At 44.3% G+C, this 23,867-nt stretch overlaps 3 protein-coding genes across 4 annotated transcripts in view; 2 read left to right on the top strand and 1 right to left on the bottom strand.

The window, feature by feature from the left end:
* Positions 1–2,378, bottom strand: part of hmga2 (high mobility group AT-hook 2) — a 7,374-nt gene extending 4,996 nt beyond the window's left edge. The window contains exons 1-3 of the mRNA XM_034673860.1: positions 2,174–2,378; positions 1,879–1,965; positions 923–973 (exon numbers count right to left, since the gene is read on the bottom strand). Of these exons, the coding sequence (XP_034529751.1) occupies positions 923–973; positions 1,879–1,965; positions 2,174–2,281 (246 nt within the window). The 5' untranslated portion in view covers positions 2,282–2,378. The remainder of the gene's footprint in view (positions 1–922; positions 974–1,878; positions 1,966–2,173) is intronic.
* A 744-nt stretch (positions 2,379–3,122) lies between these two features.
* Positions 3,123–9,033, top strand: tmbim4 (transmembrane BAX inhibitor motif containing 4). The gene is made up of 7 exons (XM_034673732.1): positions 3,123–3,344; positions 4,907–5,015; positions 6,198–6,303; positions 6,574–6,607; positions 6,997–7,114; positions 7,835–7,880; positions 7,985–9,033. Exons 1-7 carry the CDS (start codon positions 3,254–3,256, stop codon positions 8,189–8,191), a joined length of 711 nt encoding a protein of 236 aa, XP_034529623.1. The 5' UTR covers positions 3,123–3,253; the 3' UTR covers positions 8,192–9,033.
* A 544-nt stretch (positions 9,034–9,577) lies between these two features.
* lemd3 (LEM domain containing 3) lies at positions 9,578–22,940 on the top strand. 2 transcript variants are annotated; one of them, XR_004629284.1, is made up of 14 exons: positions 9,859–11,221; positions 16,247–16,287; positions 17,316–17,385; positions 17,595–17,668; positions 17,900–17,979; positions 18,084–18,229; positions 19,032–19,133; positions 19,221–19,323; positions 19,464–19,642; positions 19,724–19,805; positions 19,880–19,985; positions 21,113–21,191; positions 21,338–22,264; positions 22,384–22,940. XR_004629284.1 is itself a non-coding variant. In XM_034673301.1 (13 exons), exons 1-13 carry the CDS (start codon positions 9,928–9,930, stop codon positions 21,529–21,531), a joined length of 2,550 nt encoding a protein of 849 aa, XP_034529192.1. In that variant the 5' UTR covers positions 9,578–9,927; the 3' UTR covers positions 21,532–22,940. The 2 variants fall into 2 exon arrangements, 1 of the variants encoding a protein (XP_034529192.1); XM_034673301.1 differs by having other exon boundaries at positions 9,578–11,221; positions 21,338–22,940.
* The last annotated feature ends 927 nt before the right edge of the window (positions 22,941–23,867 follow it).

Genomic DNA, 23,867 nt, shown 5'->3' with positions numbered 1-23,867 from the left:
CTGTCAGAGTAACTCCTGATCCACCTGAATTATTGATAGATAATTTTAGAGATTAGAAGAGTTTCTAGTGTCCTATAACCCCTTTAGAACACTAACTCCTAGCATGCATGCCAATTTGTCATTCCCATGGTCTCTAAAAGTAGTATGGGAGGTTGAGCTTCAGTTATCAGTCCCTTCTGCTTTGGAATCATCTACCAGTCAGGGTCCGGGAGGCAGTCAGCCTCTCTACTTCAAACTTTTCTTTTTGATAAAGCTTATAGTTAGAGCTTGCTCGGGTTTGGTCTGGCTCTCAGTTATGCTGCTATAGGCCTAGACTGCTATAGGCTTAGACTACAATAAAATTGCTCATCATTCCGATTCACCAATCAGAGAGCAGAGACAGGCATTTAGAGATGTCATCACTCATTCGCTGGAGACCATCAGGGGCTTGATTGGATCAAAAAGTCAAACATTTCTGTAACCATCACACCTGCACAAGAAGCCCGGTGACTCAGACAGGTGAAACCACTGAGACTGATCCAGCTGTTCTCTGACTCATAATGTTTCAGTTACCATCATACACTGAGGCCGAGCGAGAGGAGAGCTTCTCCTTCTCTCCTGGGTCACACTCATTATAAACACACCTGGAGCAAAGACCACCTGAGGATCAGTCAGCAGACACACCTGATCTCACTTCACCACAAAACCAGTTGATGAGACAACCCTCTGAGTGTGTGTGTGTGTGTGTGTGTGTGTGTGTGTGTGTGTGTGTGTGTGTGTGTGTGTGTGTGTGTGTGTGTGTGTGTGTGTGTGTGTGTGTGTGTGTGTGTGAGTGCGTGCGTACGTACGTGTGTACGTGCGTGCGTGCGTGCGTGTGTTTGTGTGTGTGAGAGAGAGAGTGTGTGTGAGTGTGTATTGGTAGACAGTATGAAGTCAGACTCACCCATTTCCGTGGTCGTCCTCGAGGTCTTTTTTCACAGCTCGCCTCAAATTTCTGAACAAACACAGGAAAAGATGAAACCGGATCAGACACCTTCGTATCTTAAAGAGCTCATAGTGCCCTTTTACTCCACCAGAACATCACACAACATGCAGGCCTGCTCAGACAGCTATAGGCTTAGACTGCTATAGGCTTAGACTGCTATAAGTTTGGACTGCTATAAGTTTGGACTGCTATAAGTTTGGACTGCTATAAGCTCAGACAGCTATAGGCTCAGACAGCTATAGGCTTAGACTGCTATAGGCTTACAGTGCTATAAGCTTAGACTGCTATATGCTTAGAGTGCTAGTGATAGACTGCTATAGGTTTGGACCGCTATAGGCTCAGAGTGCTATAGGCTCAGAGTTTGGTTGTGTTATAGTTTTTTTCAGTTCACTGATTAAGTATTGATATTTAACCGATCACATAAACAAAGATTATTTCTGTAACATGGTGTTCTTCATCAAGTGTGTATCATAACTCATCAGATGAATCTACCAATCAGAGCACAGCACAGAGGTGTGTGTTTTAGATTGTGTATTATTGATGTAGAGTTTAGTGAAATGTGAAACCTAATGATTTATTGATCAGGAGTTTTATGTTTCTAAGCACAGTCTCAGTCTGAGGCTGCGTTCAACACTCAGGGCTGCAAACCACTCTGAACACCATCAGGCTGTTCATCAATACTCAGGATTTATAAGAGATTATCAAACTGATAAATTCCACTAATAATCCAGATTATACTGAGATACATGAGACGACTACATCAGTCAATAATCAAACAAAGATCAATACTCCTTATCTGCATTGCTGTAATTAAAGTGATGTGTGTGTGTGTGTGTGTGTTTGTGTGTGTGTGTGTGTGTGTGTGTGTGTGTGTGTGTGTGTGTGTATGTTCTCTCAAGGTGTGTCCTTGTTACCTTGGTTGCTGCCTTGGATGGTCCCTTGTTCTTGCTTCCTTTAGGGCGGCCCCTCGGTCTCTTTGGGACGGGCTCTCCACTTGGCTCCTGTGTGTGCGCGCGCGCGCGTGTGTGTGTGTGTGTGTGTGTGTGTGTGTGTGTGTGTGTGTGGTGGGGGTGAAGAGGAGATAACCCGGGATGAACCGGGATATTAGAACCGTTTAAACTCTCCTAACGACCCACCATCTGAAAATCAAGACCCTGATCCCTTCAGAGACCAGCTCAAACCCGTCCTCAGACTTGAACCTGGACTCACCTTCTGGGGTTTCCTGGGTCTTCCGGGCCGTCTCTTCTCCGGCTCCGCGGCCCCTGGGGGCTCCTGAGAACCCGAGCTCTGCCCCGCCTCGTCCCCGCGTGTGTTCATATCCCTCGGTGCGACTACCGGAACTTTGAGGGGTCGGGTCAGACTTTCTCCGTGACACGACCCGGACCATCAGAGTACAGACAAACAGATCCGCATATAACTGCAGCACCGAGAGACTCCGAGCGGGACCGGTTCAGAGAGGGACTCCTACTGCCACACTGTGTGTGTGTGTGTGTGTGTGTGTGTGTGTGTGCGTGTGTGTGTGTGTGTGTGTGTATCCAACAGTCAGTAAATTAATAATAATAATAATAACAATAATAATAATAATAATAATGATAATAACAATAATAATAATGAGATCAAATATTGCATATATATAGCCTATAAATATATATATATATATATTGACTTATTTATTATGTATAGACAGTAAAGTGAGTTGTTGCTCTATGAGCACACAGTATGAAACACAGAAAGATGTTTACAGTCAGTTTGTGGGTGATAATCATAAACAGAGACAGAGACATGGTGCAAAGTCACAAAGTATCTGCCATGTAGTGAAATGAAAGATGATGGCAGATGAATAACATGATGACTGTAGGCAGGCTCTGATAGGGAAGCTCCCTGATGGCAAATGTGAATGTGGGAGCACAGAGTCAGAGTCCTCCTCCAGTGTGAGACTCAGAGACCTGCAAACAGCTGGAGAAACTGTTCTCAATATGCGTCCTCAATCTGCACAACTGGATTTAAATTAGGAATACCTTCACAGAGTCCCGAACTACACAACAAAAACAGAAAGAAATGGATTAAAGCCTTCACAGCTGACCAGAAGAGGACAGCAACACGCCGTTGATGTGTGCCCAAAGCAAAAGAAGAAGAAGGTGGAGGTATTCCCCAACAGCAGGGGGCAGTGTTCACATGATAGCTGACCCTTAAAGAAGAAGAAGAGCAGCCTTCACCATCTCCTCTGTGATCCTAAGAAGCATCGGTTTACCTCAGTTTACCTGAGCCTGTCAGAGAAACGGTCTGAAGATGAGCACTGAGAAGTATCCCCGTTCTTCGATAGAAGATGATTTTAACTACGGGACTAACGTGGCCACAGCCAGCGTCCAGGTCCGGATGGGTGAGTGAAGCTAACGATGGACGGACACGTCAGAGGGCCAGCACAGGCTAACACGGGCTTAAAGGGGCCCAACTACTGTTTAAACATGTACTATTTATAACATTAAAGCTGTTAACTACCGTATAAATACACAGCGCTGTTTTTATTAACGCTGACGAGTTAAATAACAGGCTATCACTGGCTATCACGGGCTAATACAGGTTAACATAAGCTAACTACTACTGTACTGCAATAACAACACATTAACAGTAACACATTATAACCAAGCGCTTACTTATTTCAATCATCAATCTTTATTTATAAAGCACCAAATCCAAACAAATGTTATCACGTGACTAGGGATGTAAGGTAGACTCAACCCACGGTTAAATTCGAACCCCGATTTTTGGTTCACGATACGATTCACGATAGGATTCACCCTCAATTCTCAAACGATTTTCAAGAAAACTGGATTGAACTCAAGATTTAAACAACTATTATTTTATTTCAATTCTCAGATATGGACAGTTGCCATTTATATTTGTTCTCTTATATTTCTTTGTAAACAAAGTAATCCTTTTTCATTTTTAAGGTGTGTTGTAACTCAAATAAAACCACTGCACACTTCTTTTCAGCACCTCCTCAGCAAAAACTAAAATCACCCTACAACAATACCTTGTTGGAAAATTTCAGAACAATTCTAGAGAGATGGACTGTGAACAATTTCAAAATTAAAGTATTAAATATTAAAACGAATAAGGTAAATTTCTTTGAATTAGGGATTTAAATTTCAAGTATTCTCCTGGATTGATCTTTGAAAAGTTAACTAACAATTATCATTTAATCATTTAAAAAAACGTAAAAGTTTTCCATGTCAAAAACAATGTCAAATGCATTATTTCCCCTAAATCCAATATTCCTTCATGACACAATGTAAATAACTGACGGTATTAAACAGCTACTGATCATATTGAGGTGTTCAAAATGTTAAACACTCTGAATATCAACGTGAGGAGCAGGCTTATAAATAATCTTCGATAACGCATGGTCATATGTGAAGACTCAGCCTTCAACATGTGGATTTCCTGCAACAGGACAACTGAACAGAATCATATTTTAGACTCACAGTGTCCAGTTTTCTGTCTACTCGTTCTTATTGAGAAAAATAAGCATGAGGGCAACCTGGTCTTAATCAGTCCAGCGAGGAGAAAAAAGCGCTCGTTGAGACCTGTCACACAGCTGCAGCCTCCAGCTGAGCGTCTCCGCTGTGAGCAACACCTTTTAGTCAGCTGATTCTTCAACATGCTTTAAACTTAGAACGCCTACACTCAGCAAGTGACGAGAGAGCAACGCAGGAGACTCAATGATGTTGAACAAGCGGAGTATAATGCAGATAGCGCCTTCTACTGTTTAAAAATAATATCCTGATACAAATTATGTTGAATCGATTTTAATCCACCCATATTTGTATCAATTTTTTACCGTTTTGCAATATATCGTTACATCCCTAGTTACCTGTGATACACCTGAACCTGAACCCTGATGTGTATGAAGATCTGTAATGACGGATGTTACCTGTGCAGATTTCCTGAGGAAGGTGTACGCCCTCCTGAGTCTGCAGATCATCCTGACCACAGCCACCTCTGCCCTCTTCATGTTCTCTGACACCATCAAAGAGTTCGTCCACAGCAGGTAAGTCTGCCATCATTAGCAGGTAAACATGAGAACAGAATTTACAAAGAAGCCACTTTATTACTGCTCTAACTCAGTGTGTGATACCTGCTGAGATTCAACAATACAAAGGTGTTTCCTAAGAGGTCATATGTTACCTGAGGGTCCATCCATCAATCCATTTTCACCTTCTTACCTGGAATCAGCTCGAGGGGCCAGAAGTTTTAGGAAGGCTACCGGGACATGTCTCTCTCCAGATCTACCTCAAGGCCTCCTCCCAGGTGGACACGCTAAGAACACCTGTAAGGGAGTCCAGAAGGCGTCCTTATCAAATAGCTGAACCGTTTCAGCTGACTTCTCCGAAGGAGCAACGGCTCAACTCCAAGCCCCCCCCGAGACTCTCTCTGATGCTGAGCCAGGCCCTTCAGAGTAAACTCATGGGCTTACAGCTAATGACCATTGGTGAGGTTTGGAAAGTAGAAGATTGGTGAAGCCCACGCATCACCTTCCTACTCACCTCCCACAACGCCTGCATGAAAACTCACTCCCCATCCAAAGAGAGCAATACACCGTTTCCATACGAGGAACTACAGTCCCGGACCCATAGGTGCTGTCATCCTAGCTGCTTTGCACTCAGCTGTAAACCACATGCCTGAAGACAGAACCACATCATCCTCAAAGGGCAGAGATGGAGCTCTGAGCCCCCAAGCAGTGTCTTAAGATCCTGCCCATGAAAATCACAAACAAGATCAGCGACGAGGGGCAACCCTGGCGGAGACCAACGTGCACTGAGGACGTGTCCGACTTTGTGCCACTCCTGTCTGGAACTCCACAGGCACTATCCTGGACCTCCAGGAGACATTGAAGACGCGTCAGCCGAGACAACCCAACAATGTTTAGAAACAATCACCTCCCTGCAGGTGTCTTCATCATTGCCTACGTTTCCTCAGTAGAACTATAGAGTCCACGGCTGGAATCCCTTCCAAGACCTCACCCAGAGCCTCCAAGAAGGCCACATACTCATGCACCACAAACAGAGCCTTCCTCTTTGGGACTTCAGGTCGTTCTCTGACTGTATCCTTGGTGTTCTCTGTTTTCTGACTGTTCTGTCTTATGTAACTATGTTCTCTGTGTTCATTGTTCTCCGTGTTCTATGACTGTTCTCTTATTGTGCTCTGTGTTGTCTCTCTGTTCTGATTTCAGTCCTGCGGTGGTTTTGGGTTCCGCTCTGGGTTCTCTAGTTGTTCTTGTGATTCTGGCAGTGTACAGACATCAACACCCGGTCAACCTGTACCTGCTGCTGCTGTTTGTAAGTCTTTACCTGGTTAAATGTGTTAGAGGCGGAACATTCAGTGAACAGACTTAGTTCATATTATCCATCTTTATTAGCAATCTTAGATTAGCTGCTAACTGCCCATCGCTGTCTACCTTACCTTAGCTATTAGCTGCTTAAAAGTTGCTGACTTTGTTGTTGCTGTTTACCCTGTAGCTTGTTAGCCTTTAGCTGGTTAGCCTGTAGCTGGTTAGCCTGTAGCTGGTCTGCTTGTTGTTACTAATGTTACTGTTGTTTTATTTTCAGACTTTGCTGGAGGCGGTCTCTGTGGGCACAGCCCGTAAGTAATGACTGAACCTTTCACACATTGTAAGCTACCTGTTGACTGTAGCTGTATTCCAATCACTGACTGTATAAAGAACGAACGGGTACCATTCCTGCCTAGTGTGAGCTTTGAAGCCAAACGACCAACAAGCACTGATCATCAGTGTTTCCTGACGGGAGAGACTTTCAGTTGACTGTTGAGCTCTGAGAAGAAACTTCTACAGTGTTAGCATGCTGTTAGCTGAAAACTAACAGACTGTAAGCTGAACATTAGCAGACTGTTAGCTGAACATTAGCAGACTGTTAGCTGAACATTAGCAGACTGTTAGCTGAACATTACAATGCTGTTAGCTGAACATTAGCTGAATATAGCTTGATAGCTCACTGCAGTGTTTCTCTCCACAGTGACGTTCTATGAGTACTCCACGGTGCTGCAGGCTCTGTTCCTCACCTGTGCGGTGTTTGTTGGACTCACAGCATTCACCTTTCAGTCCAAGAGAGACTTCAGTAAGATGGGAGCAGGGTGAGTGTCGCCTTAGTTTCTCAGTTAAAGTTCACGCCTGGTATTACTGATTTGTCCTGGCTAATCTGATGAAGTGGTTATAACACACCTGTACCTTCACCTGTTTGCGTGGATCCACATCAACAAACGTATGTGTCCTCACCATAAATGTATTTGCAACCACGTTATGGGAACACTTTGAGTCAATGTCACTGGAGGGCATGTCTGGAGCAGCCGTTCTCCTATGATCAGCTCAGTCCTAGCGCAGCATGATACCAGGTGAGGTCAGATTAATTTAAGCACACAATGATACCAAGTGAGATCAGATCAGTCAAAGCACACCATGATACCAGATGGGATCAGATCAGTTTAAGCACACCATGATACCAGAAGAGATCAGATCAACCTAAACACACCATGATACCAGATGGGATCAGATCAGTTTAAGCACACCATGATACCAGATGAGATGAGATCAGCCTAAACACATCATGATACCAGGTAAGATGAGATCAGTTTAAGCACACCATGATACCAGGTGAGATCAGATCAGTCAAAGAACCCGATGATACCAGGTGAGATCAGATCAGTTAAAGAACCCGATGATACCAGGTGAGATCAGATCAGTCAAAGCACATGATGATACCAGTAGAGATCAGATCAGTCAAAGCACATGATGAAACCAAGTGAGAACAGGGTGCCAGAGTGTCTCTTTCTCACTGCGTTTGGTGTGTCTCACAGATTGTTTGCTTGTCTCTGGATCCTCATCATCGCTGGATTCATGAGGGTGAGTGGATCTTTGTCACTGTGTCTGTTTCACCTGAAGGAAATTAGATGATGATGATGATGATGATGATGATGATGATGATGTCAATCTCCCTCTCTCTGTAGTTTTTCTTTGAGAGTGACAGCACTGAGCTGGTCCTCAGTGGGTTGGGAGCCCTGGTGTTCTGTGGGTTCATCATCTATGACACCCACCTGCTGATGAAGCAGCTCTCACCTGAGGAGCACGTGCTGGCCTCTATCAACCTTTACCTGGACATCGTCAACCTTTTCCTGCACATCCTGAGAGTCCTGGACTCCCTGAAGAAGCACTAAGAGCGTCTGACAAAGATACAGTAGAGAGTCTGTCAGGAGCTGATGAAACTGGAGTTCATCTGAAATCACTTTAGAGAAAAAAGAATCACAACATTTACAATAATTTATCTCACACACAAAGTTGTCTGTCTTAAACTAGATCTAAAGATGGCGTCTTTAGTTTACCCTGAAATACAACTTTTAACATCCAATATTCAGCCGATCACTGATTCTAATCCACAAGATGTAAACAACGCCCCCTGCTGGTCTGTGTGTGTGCTTGATTCGTGTGAGTGTGAGTGTGTGCGCGCGCGCACGCACGCGTAGGCAGATCTGGCTGTTATTGACCTGTATTGATTTGATGAAAGGAGCCTTATCCTTCAGATACTATTGAATGACCTGATGATTAAATATTGTTTAACTTTAATGACCTGATGATTACATATTGTTTAACTGACCTGATGATTATGTATTGTTTAACTGACCGGATGATTATATATTGTTGGACTGACCTGATGAGAACATACTTTGGGATGTGGATTATTATTATTATGTTTATAGATATTTAACTAGATATTTGAATGAAGGTAACGTGGTGGAGACTGTAAATGTTATGCTCCAGAGTCTCTGGGCTCAGTCATTCCTCTGGTTGATGTTCAGGGTTATGTTGAATGTTTTAATCCTCAGTGTCTTACAGCTGTTGATACAGAGGGGACACTGTGTGTACATTAATCTACATGTCATAGTGTATCCTGTTGTACATATCGTATGGTGTAAATGTACAGACTCTGGAATGGTGAATGTTTTTAAGTGTCTGCAGAGTGAAATAAATCCTCAGTAAAGACTGTGACGGCTATATAGAGTATATTAGTTGTTGAGTGATGATGTGACTGTTAAGTTCTGCACCGACACAGATCAATGATCTTTATTTCTGATTATTGATCTGATTGAGCATTTTTTGAGGAAAGTTCACCGTCACCTCATACTAAACTGATTCATAAATATGTTTATTTTTTCATGCGGCAACCTCCAGTCTAAAAATATGAGTCCAATGTGGAAGTACTAAAAACTGCAATTCATCGAAGATCTGCATGAAGCTGGCTCCAAAAGTACCGGAAACCACATACACACCAGTTAAAAAAAGCTGATCTTTACAGCAGAAATAAACATGTTTACAGCCTGGGACAAAAAACAAGTGTCGTCTGGATAGCTCATTTCTTGATCAGCACACACTGTGCGGCGGTGAATTTTTCCTAACACTGCTATTTCGAAGATATTAAGATTGCGAGTTTCCAATTACAAGAGGCACAGCTGACTTGACTGACAGGCGGGAACACTGTAGCTGTTGGCTAGGAGGCTCAAAGCCCGCCTCTTTACGTCACAATCGCTCAACAGCAGCATTATGGCTGCTGACGACGATTGGCCTCAAAACAGCGATTCAGAAAAACATGGGCGACGTCACGGATACTACATCCATTAATTATACTTTCTATGGAGTTAACATACACTCGGAGAAAATCACTACAAGCTCTGACTTTAGAACAGTCGTTTTTAAAACAGCGATAGTGAATGCAGTGTTGGAGTTAATTCCTGCAGTCTCAGTTTCACTGTATAAACGTCAAGATGAGCAGTTTCCTCCTCTGATCTGTTAGAGAGGCTTTAAATCACTTAAAATTTTTCACATTATTCATTTGGATTTTCTGAAAATGAGTGTGAACCTATTTTAAAGCTCTATGGTGCGAACACTATAAACGCTGATGAACAATGTGTTCTTGAACGCAGCCCAGTTGGTCCGCCGCCGCTTCGCGCCTACGTCACTTCCGTCACACAACCTTCTCCGAGACTTCAGCAAGATGGCGTCTACGCTGTTAACGGATGAGGAGCTTTTCTCCGAATTAAAGAGCTTTGGGTTCACTCCAGGCCCGGTAACCGAGAACACCCGACCGGTGTACCTGAAGAAGCTAAAGAAGCTTCGAGAGGAGCAGCAGCAACGGGGTTCCAGGCCCAGTAAGACCCGCAGCGGGGCCGCCATCAGCAGCTCCTCCGGCGGCAGCTCGGCGGGATCCAGGCCAGCCAGCCGTGACGTCACGCACCTGATCTCCAACAGGAGAGCCGGCCGGAAGTCCTCCGTCCTCGGCTTCAGCTCCGACGAGTCTGACGCTGAAACTCCTCTGAAGAAAAAAGGCAGCTCCGGGTCTCCACCCCCACCGAGGACGCGGCCTAACGCCACTCCGAGCCCGGCTAACAGTAGCAGGTCCTCCTGGGGACCGGGCTCCCCTGGCTGGAGGGTCCGCGTTAGATCCAGCTCCGGGGCCGGGGGGAGGGCTGAGGAATCCGGAGAAGACGAGGACGAAGAGGGGGGCTCGGAGAAGAACTGTCGGTCTGTGAACGGTTGTGGGGCTCACGGGAACCAGCTCACAGGGGAGTACTCGGACTCCGACGGGGACGAGCGGGGCTCAGGCCCGGGTACCGGAGATCGATTGGAGCCCAGACCGAGCTACCCGAGAGCGGCCTTCCCCTCACACAGAGCCGGCAGAGGGTCTCAGACAGGAGGGTCCAGGGAGGAGGACCAGCAGGAGGGTCTCACCATGGTGGGGGACCGGGGGGAGGAGGGAGACTCAGACACTCCAGGATCCTTCAGGACTCACATCTTTCCCCGGAAGGCCATCTACGTGTCCCTGAACCAGAACCACGGAGGAGAGGCCGGAAAGAACCACCACGTGTCCGGGGAGCCCGGAGCCTCCAGCCGGTTCAGCATCGGGCTCAGACCCCGGTTCTCCTCCTACAGCAGCCTGGCCCACACCCACCGGACCAACCACTCAAACCACACCGGCCCCTCCCGCTCCTACAGCCCGGCATCCAAAGCTCCGCCGCCCGGGCCCGAGGACGAGCTGCTGCAGCAGTTCAAGCGGGAGGAGGCGGCCTCCTCCGGCAGCTTCAGCGCCCACTACCTGTCCATGATCCTCCTCACGGCGGCCTGCCTCTTCTTCCTCCTGCTGGGACTCATGTACCTGAGGATGAGGGGCTCTGGGACCCTCGAGGACCCAGCCAGTGAGTACCCGAGAACACCTGAGACAGCACAGGCTGTTTTTACCTGTGAGAAACAGCAGGGCTTCAGGTGAAGGGATGAACTGTGATGATACAGATCAATAAGTTTTGATTGTTACACCGTAAACAGAAACACAGGTCAGGGGGTCTGATGTTAGTCCCCATGTCCACCTGTTACGCTGCCTCTTATTTAAACCAAAGTATTGTCTAAGTCCTTGAAGGCGCCATTTAAAAAACTAATCACATTTTAGTTTTCAGTTTAAGTAAACAACAACAACCACACTGACAGGTTGAGTTAAAGTAAACAACAACTCTGACAGGTTGAGTTAAACTAAACAACAACCACACTGACAGGTTGAGTTAAAGTAAACAACAACTCTGACAGGTTGAGTTAAACTAAACAACAACCACACTGACAGGTTGAGTTAAAGTAAACAACAACTCTGACAGGTTGAGTTAAACTAAACAACAACCACACTGACAGGTTGAGTAAAAGTAAACAACCACACTGACAGGTTGAGTAAAAGTAAACAACCACACTGACAGGTTGAGTAAAAGTAAACAACAACACTGACAGGTTGAGTAAAAGTTAACAGCAACAACCACACTGACAGGTTGAACTGAAGTTAACAACAACCACACTGACAGGTTGAGTTAAAGTAAACAACAACCACACTGACAGGTTGAGTTAAAGTAAACAACAACCACACTGACAGGTTGAGTTAAAGTAAACAACAACCACACTGACAGGTTGAGTTAAAGTAAACAACAACCACACTGACCGGTTGAGTTAAAGTTAACAACAACCACACTGACCGGTTGAGTTAAAGTAAACAACAACCACACTGACAGGTTGAGTTAAAGTAAACAACAACCATACTGACAGGTTGAGTTAAAGTAAACAACAACCACACTGACAGGTTGAGTTAAAGTAAACAACAACCACACTGACAGGTTGAGTTAAAGTAAACAACAACCACACTGACAGGTTGAGTTAAAGTAAACAACAACCACACTGACCGGTTGAGTTAAAGTTAACAACAACCACACTGACCGGTTGAGTTAAAGTAAACAACAACCACACTGACAGGTTGAGTTAAAGTAAACAACAACCATACTGACATGTTGAGTTAAAGTAAACAACAACCACACTGACAGGTTGAGTTAAAGTAAACAACAACCATACTGACAGGTTGAGTTTAAGTAAACAACAACCACACTGACAGGGTGAGTTAAAGTAAACAACAACCATACTGACAGGTTGAGTTTAAGTTAACAACAACCACACTGACAGGGTGAGTTAAAGTAAACAACAACCACACTGACAGGTTGAGTTAAAGTAAACAACAACCACACTGACCGGTTGAGTTAAAGTAAACAACAACCACACTGACATGTTGAGTTAAAGTAAACAACAACCATACTGACAGGTTGAGTTTAAGTAAACAACAACCACACTGACAGGGTGAGTTAAAGTAAACAACAACCATACTGACAGGGTGAGTTTAAGTTAACAACAACCACACTGACCGGTTGAGTTAAAGTAAACAACAACCACACTGACAGGTTGAGTTAAAGTAAACAACAACCATACTGACAGGTTGAGTTTAAGTAAACAACAACCACACTGACAGGGTGAGTTAAAGTAAACAACAACCATACTGACAGGTTGAGTTTAAGTTAACAACAACCACACTGACAGGGTGAGTTAAAGTAAACAACAACCATACTGACGATTGTGTTAAAGTAAACAACAACCATACTGACAGGTTGAGTTAAAGTAAACAACCAAACTGACAGGTTGAGTTAAAGTAAACAACCAAACTGACAGGTTGAGTTAAAGTAAACAACAACCACACTGACAGGTTGAGTTAAAGTAAACAACAATCACACTGACAGGTTGAGTTAAAGTAAACAACAACCACACTGACCGGTTGAGTTAAAGTAAACCAACAACCACACTGACAGGTTGAGTTAAAGTAAACAACAACCACACTGACAGGTTGAGTTAAAGTAAACAACAACCACACTGACAGGTTGAGTTAAAGTAAACAACAACCACACTGACAGGTTGAGTTAAAGTAAACAACAACCACACTGACAGGTTGAGTTAAAGTAAACAACAACCACACTGACAGGTTGAGTTAAAGTAAACAACAACCACACTGACCGGTTGAGTTAAAGTAAACAACAACCACACTGACAGGTTGAGTTAAGTAAACAACAACCACACTGACAGGTTGAGTTAAAGTAAACAACAACCACACTGACAGGTTGAGTTAAAGTAAACAACAACCACACTGACCGGTTGAGTTAAAGTAAACAACAACCACACTGACAGGTTGAGTTAAAGTAAACAACAACCACACTGACAGGTTGAGTTAAAGTAAACAACAACCACACTGACCGGTTGAGTTAAAGTAAACAACAACCACACTGACAGGTTGAGTTAAAGTAAACAACAACCACACTGACAGGTTGAGTTTAAGTAAACAACAACCACACTGACAGGGTGAGTTAAAGTAAACAACAACCATACTGACAGGGTGAGTTTAAGTTAACAACAACCACACTGACCGGTTGAGTTAAAGTAAACAACAACCACACTGACAGGTTGAGTTAAAGTAAACAACAACCACACTGACAGGTTGAGTTTAAGTAAACAACAACCACACTGACAGGGTGAGTTAAAGTAAACAACAACCATACTGACAGGTTGAGTTTAAGTTAACAACAACCACACTGACAGGGTGAGTTAAAGTAAACAACAACCATACTGACGATTGTGTTAAAGTAAACAACAACCATACTGACAGGTTGAGTTAAAGTAAACAACCAAACTGACAGGTTGAGTTAAAGTAAACAACCAAACTGACAGGTTGAGTTAAAGTAAACAACAACCACACTGACAGGTTGAGTTAAAGTAAACAACAATCACACTGACAGGTTGAGTTAAAGTAAACAACAACCACACTGACCGGTTGAGTTAAAGTAAACAACAACCACACTGACAGGTTGAGTTAAAGTAAACAACAACCACACTGACAGGTTGAGTTAAAGTAAACAACAACCACACTGACAGGTTGAGTTAAAGTAAACAACAACCACACTGACAGGTTGAGTTAAAGTAAACAACAACCACACTGACCGGTTGAGTTAAAGTAAACAACAACCACACTGACAGGTTGAGTTAAAGTAAACAACAACCACACTGACAGGTTGAGTTTAAGTTAACAACAACCACACTGACAGGGTGAGTTACAGCAGACAACAACCATACTGACGATTGTGTTAAAGTAAACGACAACCATACTGACAGGTTGAGTTAAAGTAAACAACCAAACTGACAGGTTGAGTTAAAGTAAACAACCAAACTGACAGGTTGAGTTAAAGTAAACAACCAAACTGACAGGTTGAGTTAAAGTAAACAACAACCATACTGACAGGTTGAGTTAAAGTAAACAACAACCATACTGACAGGTTGAGTTAAAGTAAACAACCAAACTGACAGGTTGTGTTACAGTAAACAACAACCACACTGACAGGTTGAGTTAAAGTTAACAACAACCACACTGACAGGTTGAGTTGAAGTAAACGACAACCACACTGACAGGTTGAGTTGAAGGAAACGACAACCACACTGACAGGTTGAGTTAAAGTTATTAGCCACATCCAAACTGACAGGTTGAGTCAGAGTAAACAACAACCACACTGACCGGTTGAGTTAAAGTAAACAACAGCCAAACTGACATGTTGAGATTAAGTAAACAACAACAACACTCTGACACTGGTAGCCTGATTTAAAGTTAACCAGACCCGAGGTCCTCACCTGTATCCTCTAGTAGTGAGGCTCACCTGTCTTCCTTTATGATAAGTTAAAGAACCAGACTCATCTGAATCCTCAGGTGTGCAGACTTTGAGAAGTCTTCCATTCTTCTTAGAAAGTCCAGATTCATCTGATTTATTAGACTCAGATTATTTACGTCACTAACCAGAGAAATGTGTTGTTGATTTATAATAATAATAACAATAACCAATGATCATCATAATAATAACAACAGCGATAATAATCACAATAACAATAATCATAATAGTAATCACAATAATAATAACAGTAATAGTAACAGTCATAATGTCAATAATCATAATAATAAACATAATTAACCTCTATCTTAAAATGTACTCAGCAGGCTGAGTCTTTACAGGTGTCAATTTCACAAATATAATTAGCTTAATAATATTAAACAGTCCTTCACACTCACTCACACACACACACATCCACACGTCTGCTGCTGCACATAAACATGGAGGTTTTAAACTAACTTTAAACTTAAGTGAAACGACTTTAAAATAAGAATAACATAGAATTGATGAATCGTTAAATGTTTAAAATAACCCCAGTAGGACTCCAGTACCAATCAGAAGCAAACAGCTTTATTTAATTGACAAATTATTTAGTTAATGTTAGTTATTACTATAATGTGAACACATTATTACTCTACTGTTAATGTTAGTTATTACTATAATGTGAACACGTTATTACTCTACTGTTAATGTTAGTTATTACTATACTGTGAACACGTTATTACTCTACTGTTAACATGTTATTACTATACTGTAAACACATTATTTCTATACTGTTAACACGTTATTACTAAACTGTGAACATCAGTTATTACTCTACTGTGAACATGTTATTACTTGTCTTTTAACATGTTATTACTATACTGTGACCATTAGTTATTACTATGCTGTTAACATTAGTTATTACTATACTGTGAACATTAGTTATTACTTTGCTGTTAACATGTTATTACTATATTATGACTTGTCTTTTAACATGTTATTACTCTAATGTTAACTTTAGATATAACTAGTCAGGTAACATTGATGATTGTGATGGTGTGAGTCTCTCTGTTCATGTGTTCATGATGTTTCAGTGTCTGACTGTCAGGTTGGTTATGATGTTTCTGATTTTCTTTCTCTCTCCTCTCCACTGCTCTCTCTCTATCTCTCTCTTTGTTTCAGTAAAGAGTCACCCTTTTGGCAGTGACTTTGACTCTTCTTACGTAAGTATTAATCTCCTGCTGTAATTCAGAGTGTGTGTGTTTCAGTGTGTGTGTGTTTCAGTGCACAGGTGTGTGTGTTTCAGTGTGTGTGTGTCTGTGTGTGTGTGTGTGTGTTTCACAGTGTGTGTGTGTGTGTTTCAGTGTGCGCGTGTGTGTGTGTGTGTGTGTGTGTGTGTTTCAAGGTGTGTATGTGTTTCAGTGTGTGTGTGTGTGTGTGTGTGTGTGTGTAGGAGGGAGTGCGTTCGCCGGATTCTCTTAGCACCACAAGTTTGCTATGTCCGACGGTGTGCACTCTGCTACACAGGATGCGTGTTTGGAGCGGTTGTGGCCCAGTGGGTACAGTGGGTAATCTTTTAATCAGAGGGTTGGCGGTTCGATCCCAGCTCCGGCAGTCACATGCCGAAGTGTCTTTGAGCAAGACACTGAACCCCAAACTGCTCCCTCTGTTGGTCGGAGCGTCAGCTCAGAGCAGCTCGGATCCAGAGTGAACTACAGACAGACAGCAGACCACAGAGCCTTCCTGTGGTTCAATCATTAGAGAGAGAACAGGATCAGAGACCAGAGAACAGGATCAGAGCTCAGAACCAGAGAACAGGATCACCAATCAGAGAACAGGATCAGAGCTCAGAACCAGAGAACAGGATCAGCGATCAGAGAACAGGATCAGCGATCAGAGAACAGGATCAGAGCTCAGAGAACAGGTAACAGGTTCAGAGATCAGAGAACAGGATCAGAGCTCAGAACCAGATAACAGACTCAGAGCTCAGAAACACAGAACAGGATCAGAGATCTGAGAACAGTATTAGAGCTCAGAACCAGAGAACAGGATCAGAGCTCAGAACCAGAGAATAGGACCAGAGCTCAAAACCAGAGAATAGGATCAGAGCTCAAAACCAGAACCAGAGAATGGGATCAGGACTTACTATGACCATGATGTAATAATGAGTGTATCCTCAGGCTTCAGTCTGACCTTCAGTAACCTCACAGGTGTGAACTAATACATCTTATTAAATGTTCACTGTGTGCAGGACAAGACGGAGAAAGACCTGATCCTGAATCTGCTGCTCAGTCTGCATGACCACTTGGCCCATATCGCAGGTAACCACCGACACTGTACACTCTGACACTCACCTGTCTGTGTCTCACCCTCACCTGTCTGTCTCACCTGTCTGTGTCTCACCTGTCTGTGTCTAACCTGTCAATCTCACCAATCTGTGTCTCACCTATCTGTGTCTCACCTGCCAGTGGTCAGGACTCACCTGTGCGTGGTCAGGTGACCATGATGTGATGTCTTTTTTTAATTTCAGGCCAGCATGACTGTGGAGACAAGCAGCATCCAAACAGAAGTCTGACTCTAAACCAGGCCTCTGAATACTTACAGGTAAGTTATAATACTTGCTATAACCTGGAACCAATGCTTGCTGACTGGTGTGGTCTTTGATTATTTAGTCAGAGTGTTCACTTCATGTGTCTTGACCCACAGACAAGCTAATGCTAAAGATGAACAAACAAAGACACAGGAGACAATCACTGTATTACACTCACCTCAACAGGACAGGTCAACCAATCAAACAACTCACCTGTACTGTGTGCGTGTGCATGTGTTTTACAGGCCCAGAATCAGCTGTTCAAAGACTTTATTGAAGTGTCTCTGGAGTGGATCATCAGGACAAGACAGGATGTGGGCATCAGGTAAAACACATCTGTTCTATCTGATCTTAGAGCAGGCATGTTCCCCCCTGTGCTCAATCACTCAGCCTGTGTGTGTGTGTGTGTGTTTCTGTGTGTGTGTTCAGACTGTCAGGGCAGACGGATGATGACCTCGTCACTGAGATCTCTGAGATCTCTTTCCTCGAGTCCACACATCCCAAAATGCCGTTCAGCTGTCGCTTTCGCCGAGCCTTCCTCACAGTCATCAGCAGAGTCTTCCTCATCGCAGCAGGTAACATTAACACATCACACGACTCTGTTGTGGAAGTCACTGCATTAAAAACAGACACAACTCTGTTGTGGAAGTCACTACATTAAAAACAGACATGAATCTAGTGGAGATCACTGCATCAAAAACAGACATGACTCTGTAGTAGAAGTCCCTGCGTTAAGAACAGACATGACTCTGTAGTGGAAGTCACTGCATTAAAAAAAGACATGACTCTGTAGTGGAAGTCACTGCATTGATTCTGCACGGATTACAACAGCAGGGCTTTGAAGAAGTAGAAGAGTCCAGGTGCTGAACTGGCCTACCTGCAGTCCTGACTCATCCCCCATTGAAAGCATTTGGAGCATCATGAAACTAAAAACACGACAAAGGAGACACTGCACTGTGGTTCAGCGGAAATCCGGCAAGACTGGGACAACATTTCAAGTCCAAAACCTGGTCTCCTGGGTTATCCAACGTTTACAAAGTGATGTTAAAGACGAGCTGCTAAACAGGAAACATGTCTCTGTCAGATTTAACACGAGCAGATGCTTTGATAAAACATGTTTCAGTTCAGCTAGAGGGCAGCACAACCATACGTCTACACACAGGGGACGTTACTGAAGAGCATCCAGGTGTTTGTTTGAAATCACATTCATGAGAGCGAGAGCGAGAGCGAGAGAGCGAGAGAGCGAGAGAGCGAGAGAGAGAGAGAGAGAGAGAGAGAGAGAGAGAGAGAGAGAGAGAGAGAGAGAGAGAGAGAGAGAGAGAGAGGCTTTACACTGAACCTGTGTGTGTGTGTGTGTGCCTGCCTGTGCGGGCGCAGTGGTCGGCTGTGTGTGGAGTGTGGTGTGTTACATGAAGTATCGCTGGAGGAGAGAGGAGGAGGAGACCAGACAGATGTACGACATGGTGGAGAGGATCATCGGTGAGACTCGCACACACACACACTCTCTCTGTATGACCTAGTGTGCAGTCCTTCATGTATGGGTCTAAACTGTGTGTGTGTGTTCAGACGTGTTGAGGAGTCACAGTGAGGCAAGTCAGGAGAACCAGGACCTGCAGCCGTACCTGCCCATCCCGCACGTCAGGGACTCACTGGTCCAACCTCAGGACAGGTCAGTCTAACACACGCACGCACTCACACAAACACACACACACACATAGTCACAGGACCGGTGTGTTTGTGTTACCTGTGGAGGGTCAGGTGTGTTTAACCTGCTCAGAGGGTCAGCTGATGGTGTGTGATGTCATACAGGAAGAGGATGAGAAAGGTTTGGGAGCGAGCGGAGAGCTTCCTGTCGGCGAATGAGTCCAGGATCAGGACTGAGACTCAGACGATCAGGGGAGCAGATTACCAGGTGTGGAGGTGGATCCAGCCTTCACTCACCTGTGACAAAACCTCGCCGGGGCCCTCCAAAGTGTGGCAGGGGAAAGGTAGGTCACACTGGCAGCAGTGCACCATGGGTAATCCGACTGTGTCCAGCTTTGCTGATGTTCTCTTCTCCTCCTCCTCAGCTTTCCCTCTGGACCGCAGAAACTCTCCTCCCAACAGCCTGACCCCGTGTCTGAAGATCCGGAACATGTTCGACCCTGTCATGTGAGTCCCTGCCTCCACGATGTCATTCCATCTGTGATGTCACTTCATGTGTGTAACCTGTGTGTATGTTTCAGGGAGGTGGGTGAGAACTGGGACTTGGCGATTCACGAGGCCATCCTGGAGAAATGCAGCGACAACGACGGCATCGTTCACATCGCTGTCGATAAGAACTCACGAGAGGTACGGTCACATACACATGAATGGGGAAAAGACGATCTTTGCAGCAGAAATAAACATGTTTACAGCCTGGTACAAAAGATGAGTGTAGTCTGAATAGCTAATTTCTCGACGTCCTCTCACTGTGAGGGGGGTGAATTTGTTTCTAATTCGGTAATTTAGAAGATATTGAGATTACTATTACACTTCCGATGAGAGGCACAGCTGCCTGCAGGAACACTGCAGCTGTTGGCTAGGAGGCTCAAAGCCCGCCTCTTTATGTCACACTGGCTCGACAGAAGCAATATGGCTGCCGCAGCCGATTGGTCTCAAAACAGCTCTTCAGAAACAGATGGGTGACGTCACGGATACTACGTCCATATTTTTTACAGTCTATGGAATGGACACTTGTCGTTACTTCCTGTAGTGATGTCACAGCTCCCAGTGGAGAGCTGATTCCATCGCTGTGTCCTCGGTTCAGCGTTTTGAATCTGTGAGCGTGCCTGACATTCAGCCACACTCTCTTTCTCTCTCCCCACAGGGCTGTGTGTGATGTCACAGTGATGTCACAGTCTCTCTCAAATTCAAATTCAAATTCAAATTCAAATTTGCTTTATTGGCATGAACAACGAGATATTATTGCCAAAGCACATAAATTCATACAGTACATTATATATATTCACAACACATTACACTCACCATATATACATTAATCACACACCATATTCATTACATATTATATTCATCACATACATATCAACCATATATTACATATTTTATATGCATTAATGAACGATGGGGTCACCTATACAGCATATCTCAATGTCCTCACCCGTTTCGGCGCGCTCACAAAACCTCCACCCAAAAGTCTCTCTCTCTCTCTCTCTCTCTCTCTCTCTCTTTCTCTTTCTCTTTCTCTTTCTCTTTCTCTCTCTCTCTCTCTCTATCTCTCTCTCGCTCTCTCTCTTCCCCCCCCTCTCTCCCTCTCTCTCCCCCCTCAGGGCTGTGTGTGATGTCAGTGCTGTCACTCTCTCTCTCTCTCTCTCTCTCTCTCTCTCTCTCTCTCGCTCCCTCGCTCCCTCTCTCTCCCCCCTCAGGGCTGTGTATGATGTCACTGTGATGTCACAGTGTCTCTCTCTCTCTCCCCTCAGGGCTGTGTGTACGTGAAGTGTCTCTCTGCAGAGCATTCTGGGAAAGCGTTTAAAGCTCTTCATGGCTCCTGGTTTGATGGTGAGTCTCTCACACACACACACACAGACACAGACACACTATGTTTCAGTGCATTCACACCTACACAAGTATCCACTGACTCTGCAGGTACAGCATTCCCTCCTCCAATCAGAGGCTGTAGACTGACGGTGCTTTTATTTTGACAGGTAAGCTGGTGACCGTAAAGTACCTGCGTCTGGACCGGTACCACCAGCGCTTCCCTCAGGCCCAGAGCTGCAGTTCCCCCCTCAAGGCCTCCAGCCCGCCCCTCAACACGCAGAGCAGCAACACAGGCAGCTTCCTGTCACACAGAGCCTCCCCCTCTTCCTCCCCCTCCTTCTCTTCATCAGGCTTCTCATGATATTCATCTCCCCCTCCAGTCTGCTGCTTCATCACAGGAACACTTCACAGCTCATGTTAGATCTTCTGCAGAGGCTCCTCCTCCTCCTCTTCATCAGCTGCATGTGTCAGTCTGTGAGCTCTGATACCATGTACTCCTGTTATTATTGTTATTATTGATTATGATTATTTAGTCAGGGAGGAGGAACACCACAGGCTGTACATACACGAGAAGCTTTATGACACACACATACGCACATACGCACACATACGCACACACACACACACACACACACACACACACACACACACACACAGAGGGAATGTGTTCCTGTCAGATATAACCCGTATATTACCACGTTTATATTGTTTCATATTATTTTTATTTACCTCTGTCATGTGGGCGTATTTGTGGCCCCTCCCCCTCACTGAGGTGTGTGTGCTCACCTGTCTCTCAGTGTGATGAACGAACAGGTGGCATAGACTTCCTGCTCATGTGTTTCTATTTAAGACGATCCAGGAGACGGAGTCGATGTTGGATGCAGTGGATTCAAGTTGGACTCAGTTTTTGCAGTGTGAAAATGTACAAACGATGCACATTTCAAACTGCTGCTCCACGAGGAGCAGACACCCAGCTGTGCCTTAAACCAGAGCGTTTCAGTCTGGCACCGCATCACTGGAACAAGATGTTGGACGTGATGATGGTGCAGTTTAAAGGATGGGGACGCCCACCATAGATGGACATCTTCAATTTGGTATTTTGTAGCAGTTTCCTTTGTTATTAAACCAAATGCTTCTCTCTATTTATTATTCTTATTTTTATAAATCAGCCCTGGTGATGTCATCTTAACATCACGACCTGTTACACTTTCAGTCAGAGCGATTGATCAACATCAGCTCCGAAACACGCTTCACCAGAGAGATAAGAAAGAGCTGAATAAAGACTGATCTGCTTGAAGTCCAGCAGAGACCAGCAGCTTGAGGCTCCTCCTGCAGCGTGAGGGTCCTCCTGCAGCTTGAGGCTCCTCCTGCAGTGTGAGGCTCCTGCTACAGTACGAGGCTCCTGCAGCGTGAGGACCCTCCTGCTACAGCCAAAGGATCCCCCTGCAGCGTGAGGACCCTCCTGCAGTATGAATGTTGGTGATGAACGTTGGTGATGTTTGGATGTGACGGCTCTTCTGCTGCTCACTTTGTTTTCTGTGTCTTCTTTCTGGGATGTTTTTTCTGTAAACACTGTACATTGATGTAATTGTAACATGTTATATTTTATGCAGCTTTATTTTCATGGCGTTGTTTTTTTGGAGTCCCTAACCTGCGAGCCAGAGGGGGGAGGTGTACAAAACTACAGACATTTAAAAAGAAACAGAAGTTTTAATGTAATTTGTCAATTGTACAAACAGCTCAAATTAAAGGTTTATTAGGAGTTTTTAATCCTCTTTGTTTTCTGTCTTTCTTGTGAAGCTGATCACTTTTTAAGACGTGTTAAGAGATGTATTTAAACTGGTCCCTCCTCCCAGTTTCATGTCCCACATTATGTACAGGGCAGTTGATGTGGACACTACTTTAACACTACCAGCAGGCCTGTGTGTCTGTATTGAAGGCCCTGGTGCACACCGTCTCGCTGGGTAACAGTGATTAGAACAGGTTTGAAGTGAAGAGATAGTTTCTTTACTAAGGAGATCGGGGTTAGTAGTGAAACCAAAGGTTCTCTTTTGTATCTAGACCCTCTCTCCCAGGGGTCAAACACACCACAGGTAACCCTGCAGGACACCAGCTGAGGAAATCCGGGTACAAAGAGCAGTGTGCCGTCTTCCTGGAGGTGAACAGATCAGTCTGCTGACTCTTTGGAAGTGTAGTTTCTTTAGCCCCTGAGCCCCCTTATCCCAAATATCAAGGACACTTTTGGAGGGTGGATATTGTATTTGACAGGGATCTGAGTTTTAATCAGAACACAAAGAAACTGCTGCAGTCTTGTTTCTATCAGCTCAGGAACATTTAGGATAAGTCCAATTTGATCATTCAATGACATCATCGTCCATGCTTTAATTTCCTCTGGCCTGAATTATGGTAACGCTGTGTTGACCTGCTTCAGCACACACAGTCACAGCCCGAAGACAGACCGTTCACTGGTTCCTTAATTCATTTCAAAATGTCTCCCATGACTTACAAAGCCTTACGTGGCCTGTACCAACATCTATTAGTGAGTCTAAACACCTTACTACCCAAGAGGAGCTCCTAGATCACTCCTTTTTACAGACTACAGCCCAGAAATAACTTTATTACAGTTTTGGTGTTCACATGTTAATTCTGTTTTCTGTTTTTGTATTCAATAATAATAACAATAATAATGATAATAAT

Source organism: Notolabrus celidotus, chromosome 21, assembly GCF_009762535.1.
Source record: "Notolabrus celidotus isolate fNotCel1 chromosome 21, fNotCel1.pri, whole genome shotgun sequence".
NCBI classification, from domain to species: Eukaryota; Metazoa; Chordata; class Actinopteri; order Labriformes; family Labridae; genus Notolabrus; species Notolabrus celidotus.
The sequence above is the reverse complement of the archived record's forward strand: the minus strand, read 5'-3'. Positions and strand labels throughout refer to the sequence as shown.